The 15,312-nt window shown below is 45.0% G+C and overlaps 1 protein-coding gene across 1 annotated transcript in view; it reads right to left on the minus strand.

Moving 5' to 3' along the window:
* Positions 1 to 796: 796 nt before the first annotated feature.
* Positions 797 to 15,312, minus strand: part of ADTRP (androgen dependent TFPI regulating protein) — a 68,287-nt gene continuing 53,771 nt past the window's right edge. The window contains 2 exon segments of the mRNA XM_076010758.1: positions 797 to 831; positions 7,942 to 8,093. Of these exon segments, the coding sequence (XP_075866873.1) occupies positions 797 to 831; positions 7,942 to 8,093 (187 nt within the window).

A 15,312-nucleotide genomic window follows, 5' to 3' on the forward strand; every position in this document is an offset into this window, starting at 1 on the left:
GTACAATGTTTATTTGATGAATTTATCAGTTTGAATGGAAGAATCTGGCAATGTCACTATGTTCAATGTTTATATCTGCTTGAATGTTTGCTCCCAAGAGAGGCAGATTTCCCAATACTTTTTATAACTTAATTTCTCATTGATCCTGATAATTTCCAGGTAGACAGACAACTTCAGTAGCAGTCATCTCCCTATATTTCTAGATTGTTGAAAAAAATGAATAAACAATCCATGAAAATAACTAGCTTACAAAAATGCTTGGTGGTTGTTTTTTTTTTTTTTGGTTTGTTTTTAAAGAGAAGTTGAAATTATTAAAAATGTGCCAGGACTGGGAGTTAGAAAATCTAGGCGACAAAAGCTGTTGTCTTGGCTCTGACACCAACTAACATTTTAGTCTCATGCAGGTAACTTCTCATCCAGGTCCTCAGCACCTCCTCTGTGATTTGAAGGTTTGAATGACCCTAAATTCTTTTCTCTGTCTCTAAATGTTCTCTAACACCAAGTTTATGTGAGTTTCTTTAGCTATTGGCCAGATTTTAACCAGAGACCATCTTCCATGAAAGTCAGACAAATTCTGAGATGGCAGGAGTTGTTTTTGGTGTGTGCAGTCAACCTTTAAAACCCCAAGAGTTCTCAAGCCGCCTTCCTCATAGTCTTATTAAATTTGAATACCACTCCTTGTCTTATCTACCTTCCTATATTGCTCCACCATCTCCCCCATTCAGGGGGAAAAAAAAAAGATGAGAAAAAGCTCTCGAGATTTCTTCCTTCTTGGTTCTTGGAAAATGGTGTGAAATCACTTCCTCTTTTTCTGTGGCTGCATCATGTCACCTGTAGAAACGAGAGCAGAGAGAGACCTCAGGCTTCAGGGTTTCCCTATTGGGTATTTTTGTTTAGCTAGAGATTCACCCTGACTTGGGGCAGTGGAAAGTCAAGCACAATTTTCCCCAGGTGAGAAGATGTATTTTAAGGAGTTTCGAAAACCAGCTACCACTAGTGCATGGGCAAGAAACAACTCTGCTGCCCTCCTGCCACGCTTGGCTCACAGCTAGCCAGGTACCCAGCGAGGCCGTCTGCCGTCATGCAGCTCTGCATATTGGACAGGAGGCACCTAGCTGTCGCTCTGGGGGGTGGGGGGCAGGTGTTTGCAGGCTGCACTCCATCCATCAGCAAATGTTGAGACTTTGCAGGTGGAGAGGTAGAGACCACATCAAATTAGAGAGGAAACAGAAGAGTGCGTGTTCACCTAATTGGGGTCATTCTATGACCTCTCACCAGATCAATTTATCAGCCTGGGTGGAAAAGCACTGGTATATGGATTAGCTTTTAGTAAGCTCGTTAGAGGGGCATTATTCATTGAAATTATAGCCTTCGATCTCTAGAATGACTTCCGTTCAGCCAACAAGTTGGTACTTCCATGTTTAATGACCATAAATCTTCACGTACGCTCTGAAATTTATAGAATTTGATTAGCTCATTATCCGTTGTGCCTGTTGGCCAAATACTATCAATCCTACTCTGAAAACTTTCCTCAACTCAGCGTCTTCTCTTCCAGTCCAGAAGCGAGAGCCCAGGTAGTTCCGGTATGGTATTGCCACAGCAAACTCATCCTCCTAACTCCGTGGTTCACCCTTCGAACTCGGCCACCTCCATCAATTTGACCCTTAACAGCAAACATTAAGTACCTTCTACTGTTTTGCTGGAACTCCCTTTCTCAGAGGCTACAGTGACTGGTGACGTGAAGTCCCACTGGTGGCCCCTTTACCGTGCTGATTTTCTCCGACTGCCATCTCCTGCTCACACAGTCCTCGTGGCCGTCCTTGTGTTGATGTCCCTCAACATCTTTAAGGCTAGTCCTCTCCCTTCTTCTACTCCTCATCAGTCCAGACTACCCCAGTCCATCCAGCAAAGCCTTAATACTTATTTGGCCAGCCTTATGGGCTTTGTGTCGTTTTCATTGATGTGCCCATCTATTTTCCATTTCTGATGTGAATCTTCTCCTCCCCGGTTAGGTCTTCCCTGCGTTAGGTGTGTAAGTACAATCACCGTCCTTTCTCTTTTCTGCAGTGCGTACTTGGGGCCTTTAACAAATTCTGTCTCAACTAAACAACCAGCTAATTCCCTTATGTCTAAGAGCTTGGTCAATATAAACTTCTCAAATGTGTGCCTTCTACATTCACTCTGAGGGCTCCTAAAATTTTTTTATCCACGTTGTTTACCAAGGCCCAGCCCTCGGGCCCAACTACAATCCTAACCTCTCTCCTTCAACCTTGAGTGCCAGGGATTGGAGATTCTTCTCTCCTTTTCAGAAACTCAGCAGAACGGGAAGGCTGACAGAGAAGCAGCCCAGGAGCAGAAGTGAGGTGTGAAGTTCTGTGGAGGGGGGTGAGCAGGGGGCTCCTTCTGCCGGGTCAGAGTCTCCTTTCTGAAACCAAGTGGTAGGTGACACTAAGAAATCCCCACATACCCACCAGCATGCTAGAGAAGGCACTGTCCCCAAACAGGTCTCCGTGTGAACCTCCCACAGTCACTTTACTCTATAGAGTATGCCATTTTATTCTCACATGGTGTGAATACCTCAGAAATCATGTTGTTATTTTTGGTTCTATCAGGCGGGGACAAGTGATGGGTTCTTAATCTTGTATTCCTACGGAGCTGAGCTGTTTCTGAGCTTCTTTGACTCTTCAGAATTTCTGTCTGACCATAGGGCGCATAGCTGGAGATAGAGGAGCCATTGACCTAGTAATAGTTCGCGTATGTCACCCAAACCAAATGCACACAATACATTTAAAACTCTGATTGGTAAATAATATTGTTTGTTATAATTCTTTTCTTAATTGAGGTGAATTTTTCCCAGTAGAAAATCTCCTAGTTGGCAGCTAGGGAGTTAGGTCCCCCCCCACCCCCTACTTATTTTAGTCCTTTCCCTACACTCTGTCAGATAGTATGAAGGCTAGAGATATTCTAGGCCAAGCATTTAATGTTCATCTGTGCCACATTCAAACATTTGCTACTGAAAGGCAAAGAAACCATTGTTTCAATCAACGTCACTCTGCATACCATTTGTAATTATTTACCTTATTATTCCAATAGTTAGAACACAGGATAAATAAAAACATAGTATTCCCAAAGGTTCACACCTATGCACCTACAACCACAAAAGCTACTGATAGACTTTGAATTGAAAATTTGGAGAACATCTGCCTAGTGTCAGTGGGCTGCCTTGGGGAAGGGCCAGAAGGCCGGTGGCTGGTGGGATGTGAGGTGTTAGAGGAATGGGGTTTGCACATGGATGAGCATAAGTCCACATTGCAGAAGTCCAGAGAAGGGATGAGGCTGAGGGCTGGCTGGAGAAACTCTTCCAGGGAAAGAGGCTAAGGAAGAGAGAGAGAATAATCCAGAATGCACTCTCTTTGAGCTTATGGAGATGAAGTTAGGACAGGAAAAGCAAAAAGGAGATGTGTTTTTGTTATTGACTAAATCAGGGGTCCTCAAACTTTTTAAACAGGGGGCCAGTTCACTGTCGCTCAGACTGTTGGAGAGTGCGCACTGTGGGCCCGGGACAAGTCGGCTGCTAAGCAGGACAGGCAGCAGCGGCAAAAACACCCAGCGGGCCGGATAAATGTCCTTGGCGGGCTGCATGTGGCCCTCGGGCCATAGTTTGAGGATGCCTGGACTAAATGCTGCCCCAATGGGACTATGCTTTAGAAGTACCCGTGGAGTCAGCTATGATACAATTCTTTCATAATGAAATGATCGGGGATAATATGCAAGACAGGAATTAGAAATTATCTAATTTCTTCATGGATAAAACCACGGAGGTAGACTAGAGCAGTGGTCCCTGACTTTTTGGCACCAGGAACTGGTTTCATGGATGACAATTTTCCCACAGACCAGGGTGGGGGTGGGGTGATGGTCCGATGTGGCCATAAATACAGATGAAGCTTCACTCCCTGGCCGCAGCTCACCTCCTGCTGTGCGGCCCAGCCCTGTTCCTAACAGGCCTCCGACTCCTACAGGTCTGCAGACCGGGGTTGGGAACAGCAGGACTAGAGGGCCTCTGGCCAGCTTTCAACACCAAAGTCATCTCTTTAAAAACCTGGTCTGTGGCAAATAATATTAAAGGAAGGTTTTAATGTCTTTCTATCCAAGACACCATCACAAAGGTACTTGGCTGTACTGGAATTTTCAGCTTATAAACTGTCCTTAGGAGCAAAAGGGTCTATGGTCTTGGGCCCTGACAAAGGATAGCCCGACCCCTGGCACCTGGCCCTCCAGAACAGAGGGAAGGGAGTCGGGGCCTAGGGTAAGCCACTGTCTCTGCAGGCCTGGGGGTGCTCACCCCCTTTCCGTGCCTGCTATCTCCTGTGGGTTGGCCTTCTCTTCCTGAAGGACTCGTGCCCTGGCATCAGCAACCTTGTGTCCTGTCACCAAGGGAAAAGAAATGAAAATTAATCACTTACATGGCAGAGAAGGGGCCCTCCGATGGGACACCCTGACTGCCCCTTTCCTCCAGTCGGGGTGGAAGAGAATCTGCCAGGGGCACACCTAGAAGTTCAGACATGGTGGGCCAAGCGTCCAAGGGTCTAGCAACTGCTCCGATCCCCACCCCTGCCACCTGCTTCTGTCATTGTTTGAAACCAATGTTCCACCTAACTCTGAAATTGAATCTTTTTGGTTGGGTGCCTGGTCCCAATAGCTGACTCAGCTTGTTTAACCCTCTGTTCCATGACACATAAAAGCCAGCACAGGGCAGGGAGTCAGACAGTGCCAGGTCTGACAGGGTGGCCCTGTGGACACTCTTGAGAGCTGTTTGAGCCTTAGCATCTTCCTGAAGGACCTTCCCAAGGGCTGCAACAGCATTTGCCTCCCTGACACTCAAAGCCAGTTGTCTGCAGCTATGTGCCCTGGGAGGACCTGGTCACATACTCTCCAGGTTTACATCGGATGCCTGCTGTCATTTCTTCTGACTGCCCTCTGGCTGCCCTCTCATGTTCACCCGCGGGCGTGACACACGAGGAGGGGGCCAGTAAGTGGACATTCAGCAGCTGTGGCCCTCACCGCCAACACCCTTGTCAGTCCGGCAGCTGACTCGGGAGAACCCCACATTGCACGAGGGTGCCTGTAGGCACAATTATCCACACCGGGAGGCGTCCAGAGTCCTGTGGTGTAGACGGCTTGTCCTCAGACCAGCAGCATCGGTATCTCTGGGGCACACATCAGAAGGGCAGAATCCCAAGCTGCGCCCCAGATCCACTGAGTGAGAATCTACATTTTAACAAGATCCCCAGGTTCCCCAAGATTCTGAATTTTCAACAAAATTCAGAGGCCTGCTCAGGTTTGAGAAGCATTGCTTTGTGCCAGTGGCTCTCAACTCTGGCTGCAAATTTAAATTATTGGGAGCTTTAAAAAATGCTCACGTAGGCCGGGTGTGGTGGCTCATGTCTGTAATCCTAGCACTCTGGGAGGCCGAGGTAGGAGGATCGTTTGAGCTCAGGAGTTCAAGACCAGCCTGAGCAAGAGCGAAACACCCTGCCTCTACTAAAAAAATAGAAAGAAATTAGCTGGACAACTAAAAAAATCATATATATATATATATATATATATATATGTATTAAAAAAATTAGCCGGGTGTGGTGGTGCATGCCTGTAGTTCCAGCTGCTTGGGAGGCCAAAGCAGTAGGATCACTTGAGCCCAGGAGTTTGAGGTTGCTGTGAGCTAGGCTGACGCCACGGCACTCTAGCCCTGGCAACAGAGTGAGACTCTGTCTCGACAAAAAATAAAAAATACCCACACCAAGTCACAGTACCCAGAGATACGGATTTAATTGGTCTGGGGGTAGGTCTGGGAATTAGTATTTTTAAAACACCCCTCGTGTTTCCATGATGTGAAACCACCGCTAGAGAGATCTAGCATCTTTAGTGGATCTTAACCGATATTTCGTCTGATATTCTTGACCACTCATGCTTGGCTGGTGACTCCAGTCAGGCCATACTGTGTCTCAGACATTCAGTAGCAGAGATTCTAACAAACTCCAGCTTCGATTAGCCTCACCTCCCATTTCACTGTAAGTTCTGGAGGATATGCATAATCTCTGTCCATGTGCACACATAGTCACTTGCGACAGTCTCTGTCACTCACATGAACATTAACAAATGCACGATGTTAATGAGCCTCCACATGATGATGCCGGCTTATTTGCTCATTGGGACCTAACTGTGGTGGAAAATCCGATATAGCGCTTAAATAAGGAGGCTTATAAGAAGAGCTCTGTGTTGAAAATGGTGATTTCAGTTATGATAAACACAGTGAAAATTTTATTTTTTATCAATGGATGTTTAAAATTCATTGTAGAGTAGCAATTTAAAAATTAACTCATACATTATTGAACTCAGTATAATTGATTTAAAAAGTTATTGTTCTCTATGCTCTAAATAATCAGGTTGTTCTCTATACTTCTTATGTCTTCCAAATTTCAAATAGATCTTTCTTTCTTTCTTTCTTTCTTTCTTTCTTTCTTTCTTTCTTTCTTTCTTTCTTTCTTTCTTTTCCTTCCTTCCCTCCTTCCTTCCTTCCTTCCTTTTTTTCTTTCTTCCTTTTCTTTTCTTTTCTTTCTTTTTAAAATAGATCTGGGAAAGGCATCAAAAATCTTCACCCAGAACTTCAAGGAGCCAAAACCTAGTTAGAATTAGATGTCAACACATATGAGATGTCAACACATTTTTTTTTTCTGGATAATTTCCTTTGATTTGGAATCCTGATATGGGAAGTAATTTTTAGTACTCCATTTTATAAGTGTTTGCTTTCAGAAAGAATTTTGCCTTTGAGACTTTCTTAACCAGTCAACTCCTCCAACAGTAGAAAACACGTGACAAATGCAAGTTGCATGCTTATTTCTCCAGAGTCTCAGCTTCCTCTCAGAAATACACACTCTGGTACTGAACCTTCTGAAACTGTCGGGTTTTTTGGATACACGGACTTATGTTTTCACACCAGTTCATAGATTGGGCGGAAGATGGCACTTCTGCTGTCTCTATTTTGATAGAACAGCACGGTCTGTGGGCGAGTGATGTGGGGGGCTGCCTGTGATCCCTGCCTTCCTTCCATGCAAAATCAGGGCAGAGTTCCCGCACTTCTCCCTGGGGAGGGGAAATAGTCATGGGTATTTTGCAACCTGTCTTTCTGGTAGTTACTTTTCTAACAATAAAAACATATATATATTCTGGGGGTGGGGTGGGGAGAGAGGAAGTGGAGAGAGGATAAAACCTTCCATTTTAAAATCGACTGAAGTTATGATGATTTTTTTTTCTTGTGAAGAAGCAACATGGCTCTACCCACCTATAATTAGAAAGCTTAGCTTACTGACATATTCTCATTGCCCGAGACTCTGAATGAGAAATCCAATCGCAAGTATAGGATGTGATTTTGTCTGGGAGATGCTTTGCTGAAGGTTGAGACGCAGCCTAATGAGGGAGGCACGGGCACTCTCGGGAATGCACTTCTGAGGTTGGAAGAGCTAAGAGGGTCCTCTGGACTCATTCCTTCCAAAAGGAAACTGTGGCATTTTCACAGCTTGTGTCCCTGGAGCCCTCACTCGGGTTGGGGGAAGAACTTGATCTTACTTTTTCATGCTAGGGATGGCAATACTTTTGTCTCTGGGTCTTCCACTTTTTAAACAAGATTAATTTTATCTTTAGAGTTAAGTGAGATATTTTGGGGGGGCAGGAGGGGACATAATTTGATAGGGTCCTTTGAAAAAGTGTCAACTTCCCCGAGGCTTTTCCCTTGCCTGCTTTGGTAGGGCCTCGCTGAGTCCTTTGGACAAAGGCATGAAGCATCATTGCTTTCAGTTTTGGACTAGCTTTTCCTTCTGTTTCCAGGAGAAGCATAGAAAGGGCAAAGAAGAAATGCATTTGTAGGTAGGAGAGAAATACACCAACCCCATTTCCAGTGGTTGAGCTTCTCTACAAGTAGGTAGAGGCTGGCACTAAAGATTTAGCTAAGAATGAAGAAGGCTGCCAGGCCCAGAGGGCTCAGTTTGGCAAGCACAGGATACCCCCAGGTACCCGTCTCAGAGTAGATCCATAGAATCGTGCAGAAAACAAGTCACAATGATAGGACAGGAGGAGAAAAACAAGCTATTTTCTCATCAGGATCAGTGGAGTGCCGGAGCCCAGGCAAGTGAAAAGAAGCCATTGGTGACATTTGTCAATAGCTGAGTTATTCCCACAAGCCTATAGAAATGAGTTTCTTCTGGGTAAATTGACTTGATTCAATAAGACATGCTGTTTTATGGGTTGGGCTGGGCTGGCTTGTTTTACCTAATCCATTAAAATTCAATGTCGGTGAAAGAATATGGGAGAACATAGGACACATTAGCCAAAGGGAGTATGTAAGAACATGAATTTCCCTTTCCCTGAGAGGTGTGGCCTGCTGAGACATTGAACCTGCTAAGATGGCACCCATTTGCTGGCTCTCAGCCAGAGAAGTGGGGTTTGCTTTTTTTTTTTTTTTTTTTTACACCAAGAGTCAAGTGCAGCTTTCAATTAGCTCTTCAAATCTGCTGGGATACGAGGGGCAGAGATGGAGCATTATGGCTCTAATACAATATGCCTGGGATTTAATTGTTGGCCTTCATTTTCACTCATGCATATAGCCATGAAAAGAATGTTAAGCTGGAATGGATGGATTTACAGGGAGGCTCAGATCTTGCTCATGGGAGGCTAGACTATAAGTCATTTCTGTAAACCCAGAGAAGGAAAAGAATCGCTAGGAGAGGAGGCATGATGTCCAAGTAAAACCTAAAAATGCGGTTTGCTGGAAACCAACTGCACTCACTGGAAGGTGCCAAAGTCTGAAATAACTTTTAAAAATTAAATACGGGGAAGATGATGCATCAGCTACAGTTCATAATTGGGTAAGAGTACAGAATCTGAAACCAGGCTTCTGTGCTTCAAATCCGAGCTCTGCCACCTATTAGCTATGTTACCTTCAGCAATGTATTCAACTTTTCTGTCCCTCTTCCTTCATGCATAACGTGGGACCCAAACAGTGTGCACCTTCTAAGGCTGTTGTAAGGATTAAGGGAGTTAACACGTGTAAATTACACAGAACAGTGCCTGGCACGTCGTGATTATTTGACAAGAGTTCAAAGGCTTCTCTCTTTACTGGGGGAAGGCACATGGGAGTGTTCTCAGAAAGCCTTCTTTGAAGCTGGTGATCTCTTTTAACAAGTAGGATAGGCTAGGTTATGCTTCAGAAACAACGTCTAAACTTGGATATACCAGGTTGTCAAAGGAATTCAGATGGAAAAATGAAATTCTGTGCTTCATTAAACTTTCAGAAACCCAAATGTGATCTCTGTCATGTCAAATACTTTAAGTTTGTTAAATGTTTTGTGGAAGAGACAAGGACTAATATTCAGAGCCAGGAGTAGGGGGAGGCACCCAGGCTGTCCAATTTAAGCTTTCATCTCTGTGGATCAAATGACACAATCAACAGCATGAAAAGGCAACCCATGGAATGGGAAACAATATTTGTTAACGTATATCTAATAAAAGGTGAATATCCAGAGTACATTTAAAAAAACTCCCGTATGTCAACAATAAAAACAGCAAAACCCAAACAATCTAATTAAAAATGGACAAACACTTGTATTAATATTCTATAGAGAAGATATGTAAATGGCCAAAACATAAAAAGATGCTCATCACTAATAACTAGGGAAATGCAAATCAGAACCACAATGAGATATTGCCTCACAACCCATTATAAGGGATACTATCAAAAAAATGGAAAATAACAAGTGTAAGCAAGGATATGGAGAAATTGAAACCTTGTGCACTCTTGGTGGGAATGTGAAATGGTGCATCTGCTACAGAAAACTGTATGGCAGTTCCTCAAAAAATTAAAATAGACTTACCATATGATCCAGCAATTTCACTTCTGGGTATACACCAAAAAGAATTAAAAAGAGGGACTTGAAGAGATATTTGTACACCCATGTTCATAGCAGCATTATTCACAATATTCCAAAAGGCAGAAGCAACCCAAATGTCCATTGATGGATGCATAGATAAACAAAATGTGCCATATACACATACATTAAAAAGGAAGGAAATTCTGACTCATGCTACAACATGCATGAAACAACCTTGAGAACATTATACTAAGTGAAATAAGCAAATTACAAAAGGAAAAATGCTATATATGATTCTACTTATATGAGGAACTTCAAGTATCAAATATATAGAGAAAGAAAGCAGAATGGTGGTTGCTGGGTGTTGGCAGCAATGGGGAGTGCTATAGCTCGGATATGGTTTGTTTGTCTCCACCAAACTCATGTTGAAATTTGATGCCTGCTGTGGCTGTGTTGGGAGGTGGGTCCTTGTGGGGGAGTTTGAGTTATGAGGATGGATCCCTCATTGATCGTTTGGTGCTGTTCTTACGGCAGTGAGTTCTCCTGGGAATGGAATACTTCCCATGAGAATGGGTTGTTATAAACCCAGGACGCCCCTGAAGTTTTCCCCTCTTCACATGTGTCCACTTCCCCTTTGACCTTCTCTGCTATGTTATGACGCAGTACGAAAGCCCTGACCAGAAGCCAGCAGCATGCCCTTGAACTTCACAGCCTGCAGAACCATTAGCTAAATAAACCTCTTTTCTTTATAAATTACCCAGTCTCAGGTATTCTTTTATAGCAACACAACATGGACTCAGACAGGGAGTTAGTGTTTAATAGGTACAGAGTTTTGGTTTGGGAAGATGAAAAAGTTCTGGGGACAGATGGTGGTGATGGTTACACAACCATGTGAATGTACTTAATGCCACTGAACTGTACAATTAAACATGATTAAATTTTATGTTATGTGTATTTTACCACTATTTAAAAGAATCTAAGGAGATGCCAGTCATAGTGTCCTACAACTGTAGGGTCAGTCCTTGGTTCCCAGTCCTGGCCTGCTGCTATCACACTGTTCTCCCAAACCTGTCTTGATGCCCCTCCCAGACCATTGAGGACTGGAACACACAATAAGTATCATCATTATTACTAATATTGGAATTCCTTGGGTTGTGCATCTCATGGATGCACTCTATAAGGATGGCCACAGTGCCTCCTGCCTGCATGCTTGGTCTGCACGGCAGGACAGAGACGGTATAAGGGGCAGAAAATAAATATCTTCAAGGAGCTAGGGCTAGGGGTTCAGGGTCACTGAAGAGATCTGAATACCCTCCAAGCCAGTTGCATTACTTGGTTCACTTTGTTTACTTTATATACTTGAAACCAGGCCTTCCTAATTCCCATGCACATTTATGTAAAATACTCTACAACTAAGGACATCCCCCTAGAGCCCTGGAAAGTTCCTGTTTACTTCATTTTTGTTTCCTTCAGCATAAGGCTCATAAAGGAAAGTTCCCAAGGTAAGTTAATGAATCATATTTTCACAGAGAAAGTGCAAAGAAAGTTATGGGCATAGTCACTGGTGATGGGAAGAGTAACAGAGATACAAGCAGATATGAGGTGACACGATAGTCGTTTAATGAAGGGCGCTCAGCAGAGAGGTGTGGGTGAGGGGAGAGCCACGCTGCCAGTTGCCATGATATGAGAGAGAGAGAGAGAATGATGGAAGAAAGAGAGAAAAAGAAAAGAAAGGAGGAAGGGAGGGAGGAAAAAAGGCAGAAAGGAGAGAGGGAGGCAGGGAGGGAGAGAAAGAGGCAGACGGGGACAGTGGGGTGGAGGAGGGCGGGTACTTTGCACTCAACGTGTCCTTCATCTCAGTCACTGTCAGCTCTCCACTCACTGTCACCCCCATGCTCCTTCCTTTTAAATGTTTCTCCAGCTCAGATCCTTCATGTCATCTGGGTTTCTGTCATTGTCTGCTGGCTGTGCTTTCTTGCTCCCTTCCACTCACCTTCCAGACTGCCACCCAGTAATCTTTCCAAAACTGATCACTGTCCCCAGCACTCCTCTGCTTCTGGCAGGTTCCCACGGCTTTACGAAAATATCTCAGCTGCTCACCTCGCCACCCCGCCCTGCGCTGCCCACCTGTCCATGCACAGATCTGTAGTCCATCTGCATTGGACCTCTTTGTTTCTGGAATGAACCAAGCTCTGAGGTTTCTGAGCCTTCACCTGTGCTGTTGCCTCTGCCTGGAACACCTCTGACCTTTCTGTTTCCTGGAACATACTCCTCATTGCTCTGTTTGGGCTGAATCTTACTCATGCATTGAGTCTCAGCTTAAAATTCCATTTTCCATTATGGAAAGATTTCCTGAACATCTGTCCTCTAGCCCCATTCAGTTAGGTGCTTGCGTCAGGTGTCCCCTGCCCTGGAACATGCCTTTGTTTCTTATCTGATTGCTTTTCTCATCAGCATGGAAGCTGCACAAGGGCAGGGACTGTGCCTGTCAATGCACATCAGACCAAATCAGTTCTTTATATTTTTAAGTGACTGGGGTGGCTCTGTTGGACACTGCTGTCTATAGCTGCCTGATCTCCAAGACCACCACAGCTTCTCTTTCCTCTCTCTTTCTCCACCAATCTCAGCTCACCACAAGGGTTCAACTACCTGGATCTCCCCAGCCCCACCTCTCTGGGGACTGCCAGGTCTGAATTGCCAAACGGAAGTTCATCCAGGCAGGTGGTTCTCAATCTTGGCTGAAGATTAGAATTGCCTTGAAGTTCCAATGCCCAGGGCATATCCTGAAACAATTAAACCAGAAATGTATGCAGTAGCCTTCCAAATTATGGTTAATCTCATGCTCACTTTATAAATACTTTGAAGAGGCCAACGATACTGCCCCTCAGTTCAAAGAGCAATTGTCTGCTGCCTTGAGCCGTCCGCTCTATGGGAGCCAGGCTGGATGGGCACTTAATGGCAGCCAAAAGTTAATCTTTCAGAGTCTCCTCATCCCAAATCTGGTAGCATCAAAATGGCTGTCAGGGAATTCATATCTTCCGTATCTTATCAGTAGGGAAATGTGGAAGTCTGTGGGTTAGCGATAAGCAGATAACAGGGTTTTGTGGGCTTTGGCTTATAAAGTGTTAACCCTCACATCACATCTTTCTCACCCAGCAGAATAAATCAAATAAAAAAGGTGGAGAGGAATTGTGAAGCTGGAGTGTCACACAGAGGCCTCACCTGGGTGTTGAAATATCAGCCATGCTGAGCCGTTGGGGTGGCGACTCCTTCATGGCATTTCAAACTGCTGTCCAGCCCCTCCCTGAAACGCCCTCTTCCGGTTTGAAGCTTCCTCTTTCCTTAGGGCCCGTGGGGTTCTTGACTTCCGTGGTTTTCTACCAGCCCATCATTCCTTGCCATTTCTGCTGCCCTCTTTCCCTCCTGCCCTCTAGCAGAAGGGCTTCCCCAGCCACCACTTCCCACTCCTGCCCTCTTCCGTCTCCCCCTCTCTTTCCAGCAGTCTCGGCCCACCCACCACAAGCGTCCACCTGCCTGGGTCTCCCAGCCCCACCTCTCTGGAGACAGCCGGGTCTGAATCGCCAAACGGAAGTTCTTCTAGGCAAGTGTTCTCAACCTTGGCTGAAGGTTAGAATTGCCTTGAAATTCTGATGCCCAAACATATCCTGAACCAATTAAACCAGAATATTTTTGGAATGAGAACTATATATGGGATTTGAAACTGACTTTTGTTTTTTCTTATGCCCCAAACTATTTCCTTTGTAATTTATCTTCATCTACTAATGGAATCATCATCTTTTTAGTCCACTAACTTAAAATTCTTAGAATTGTTCTTAAGTTTTTATTTTCATTTGTCTGGTACCTGTCAACTAATCCACAAACCTATCATGTTTCCCCGAAAATATGACAGGGTCTTATATTTATTTTTTCTCAAGAAGGCACCATAGGGCCTATTTTCAGGGGATGTGTTATTTTCTCCTCAAAGCTTCAGCTGGCAGCACGCATAGGATGGCCTGGACCTGACAGGGGGAGCCGACCTTGTTGGTGGAGCTGCCCCCACCTTTCCGGTCATCTCTGGAATAGTAGCTGTCATGATGGGGCAGATGAGAAGGGCTGCTCGTCTTCTTTACTGCTCCGAGACAAAATGCATTGGTTGTGCAGATACATTGAGTAGCCACGCCCATCACTAGGTCTTATTTTCGGGGTAGGGCTTACATTGTGCAAAAGCTTAGAAATCCTGCTTGGGCTTATTTTATGGGTAGGTCTTATTTTTGGGGAAACACGGTATTCTGCTACTTCAACAATATGTCTCAAGAAGGTCTCTCATGACTGATTATATAGCTTTTACTCTATTCAGACTGTCATTACTTCTAATTTATGTTACAGGCATTTTGGTTGAACAGGAGCTGAGGTTTGGACAGGAAAGATGAGAAGTATAGATAACTCTTTCCTCTCTCAGCCCCCGAACCCCATCCCCCTTCAATTTGTACCCTGGCTGGGCTGAGCCCCAGATGTTGACAATAATGGCATAGCATCCTTGTATTTGTTTCCCAATATTAATTGATATGGGGGCTAGGGAATCCTTCTGTAGAAAATGGGGCTGAGAAGCCAATCTTCACCGACATTCAAAGGTTATAAAACTCTGGCTAACCTGGTCGTGGTGCTCTGGGGAGCTCACCGAAGTGCACTGGTGGGGGTAGGAGGCAGTGTGGATGCCGGGGAGGGCAAGGTGCCTGGTCCTGCCACGCAGCTTCTTCCAGTCCTTGGCAGTTTTTAATGCATTCTCAGGGTAAGATTTATGAGCATGGTTGTAAATGGGGCCTCAATTTAAAGGAATTGTTACGCCTGGGAACTCAAGAAGCTTTGCTGACCTGAACATGTATAGTACAGAAGGAAATAATTTTCTTTCTTGCTTCACAGAAACTGCAATTGGGAAAAAACTTTACAAACATCTCCCCCAAGGCCAGGTGAGAGCCGCATATCTGTGGGACACTTGTTCTGGATGTGCAATACCTTACCCACTAGCAGAGACACCCACAGCACCCGCAGGTTTCTGGTCTACGGAGAGCAGGGTGATGGTGCACTGCGGGCCAGCTGGGACCCTGGCTGTGGCAGGTAGCATTGTTCTAGCTCTACAAATGGAGGGGGCTAATGGGCAACGGCAGTGTTGGCATCAGCAGTGCGTATGGCCCGCTCAACCTTAACACAGTGCCAAGCGGAGATGTTGGGCCAGGGTGGGTAGAATCGTGGCTTTGCCATCTGTGTGGCAGAGCAATGTTCAGAACAGTGTGCAACATGAGCTGTGCAGTGCCCGGCAGGGGAAGGTATGAGCACTCAGTGGATTACTGGAATTCCTTAGGGATGGAGGTGTTGGAAGACTGGATCACCTACA

The sequence above is a fragment of the Microcebus murinus genome, chromosome 15 (assembly GCF_040939455.1).
Source record: "Microcebus murinus isolate Inina chromosome 15, M.murinus_Inina_mat1.0, whole genome shotgun sequence".
Lineage (NCBI taxonomy): Eukaryota > Metazoa > Chordata > Mammalia > Primates > Cheirogaleidae > Microcebus > Microcebus murinus.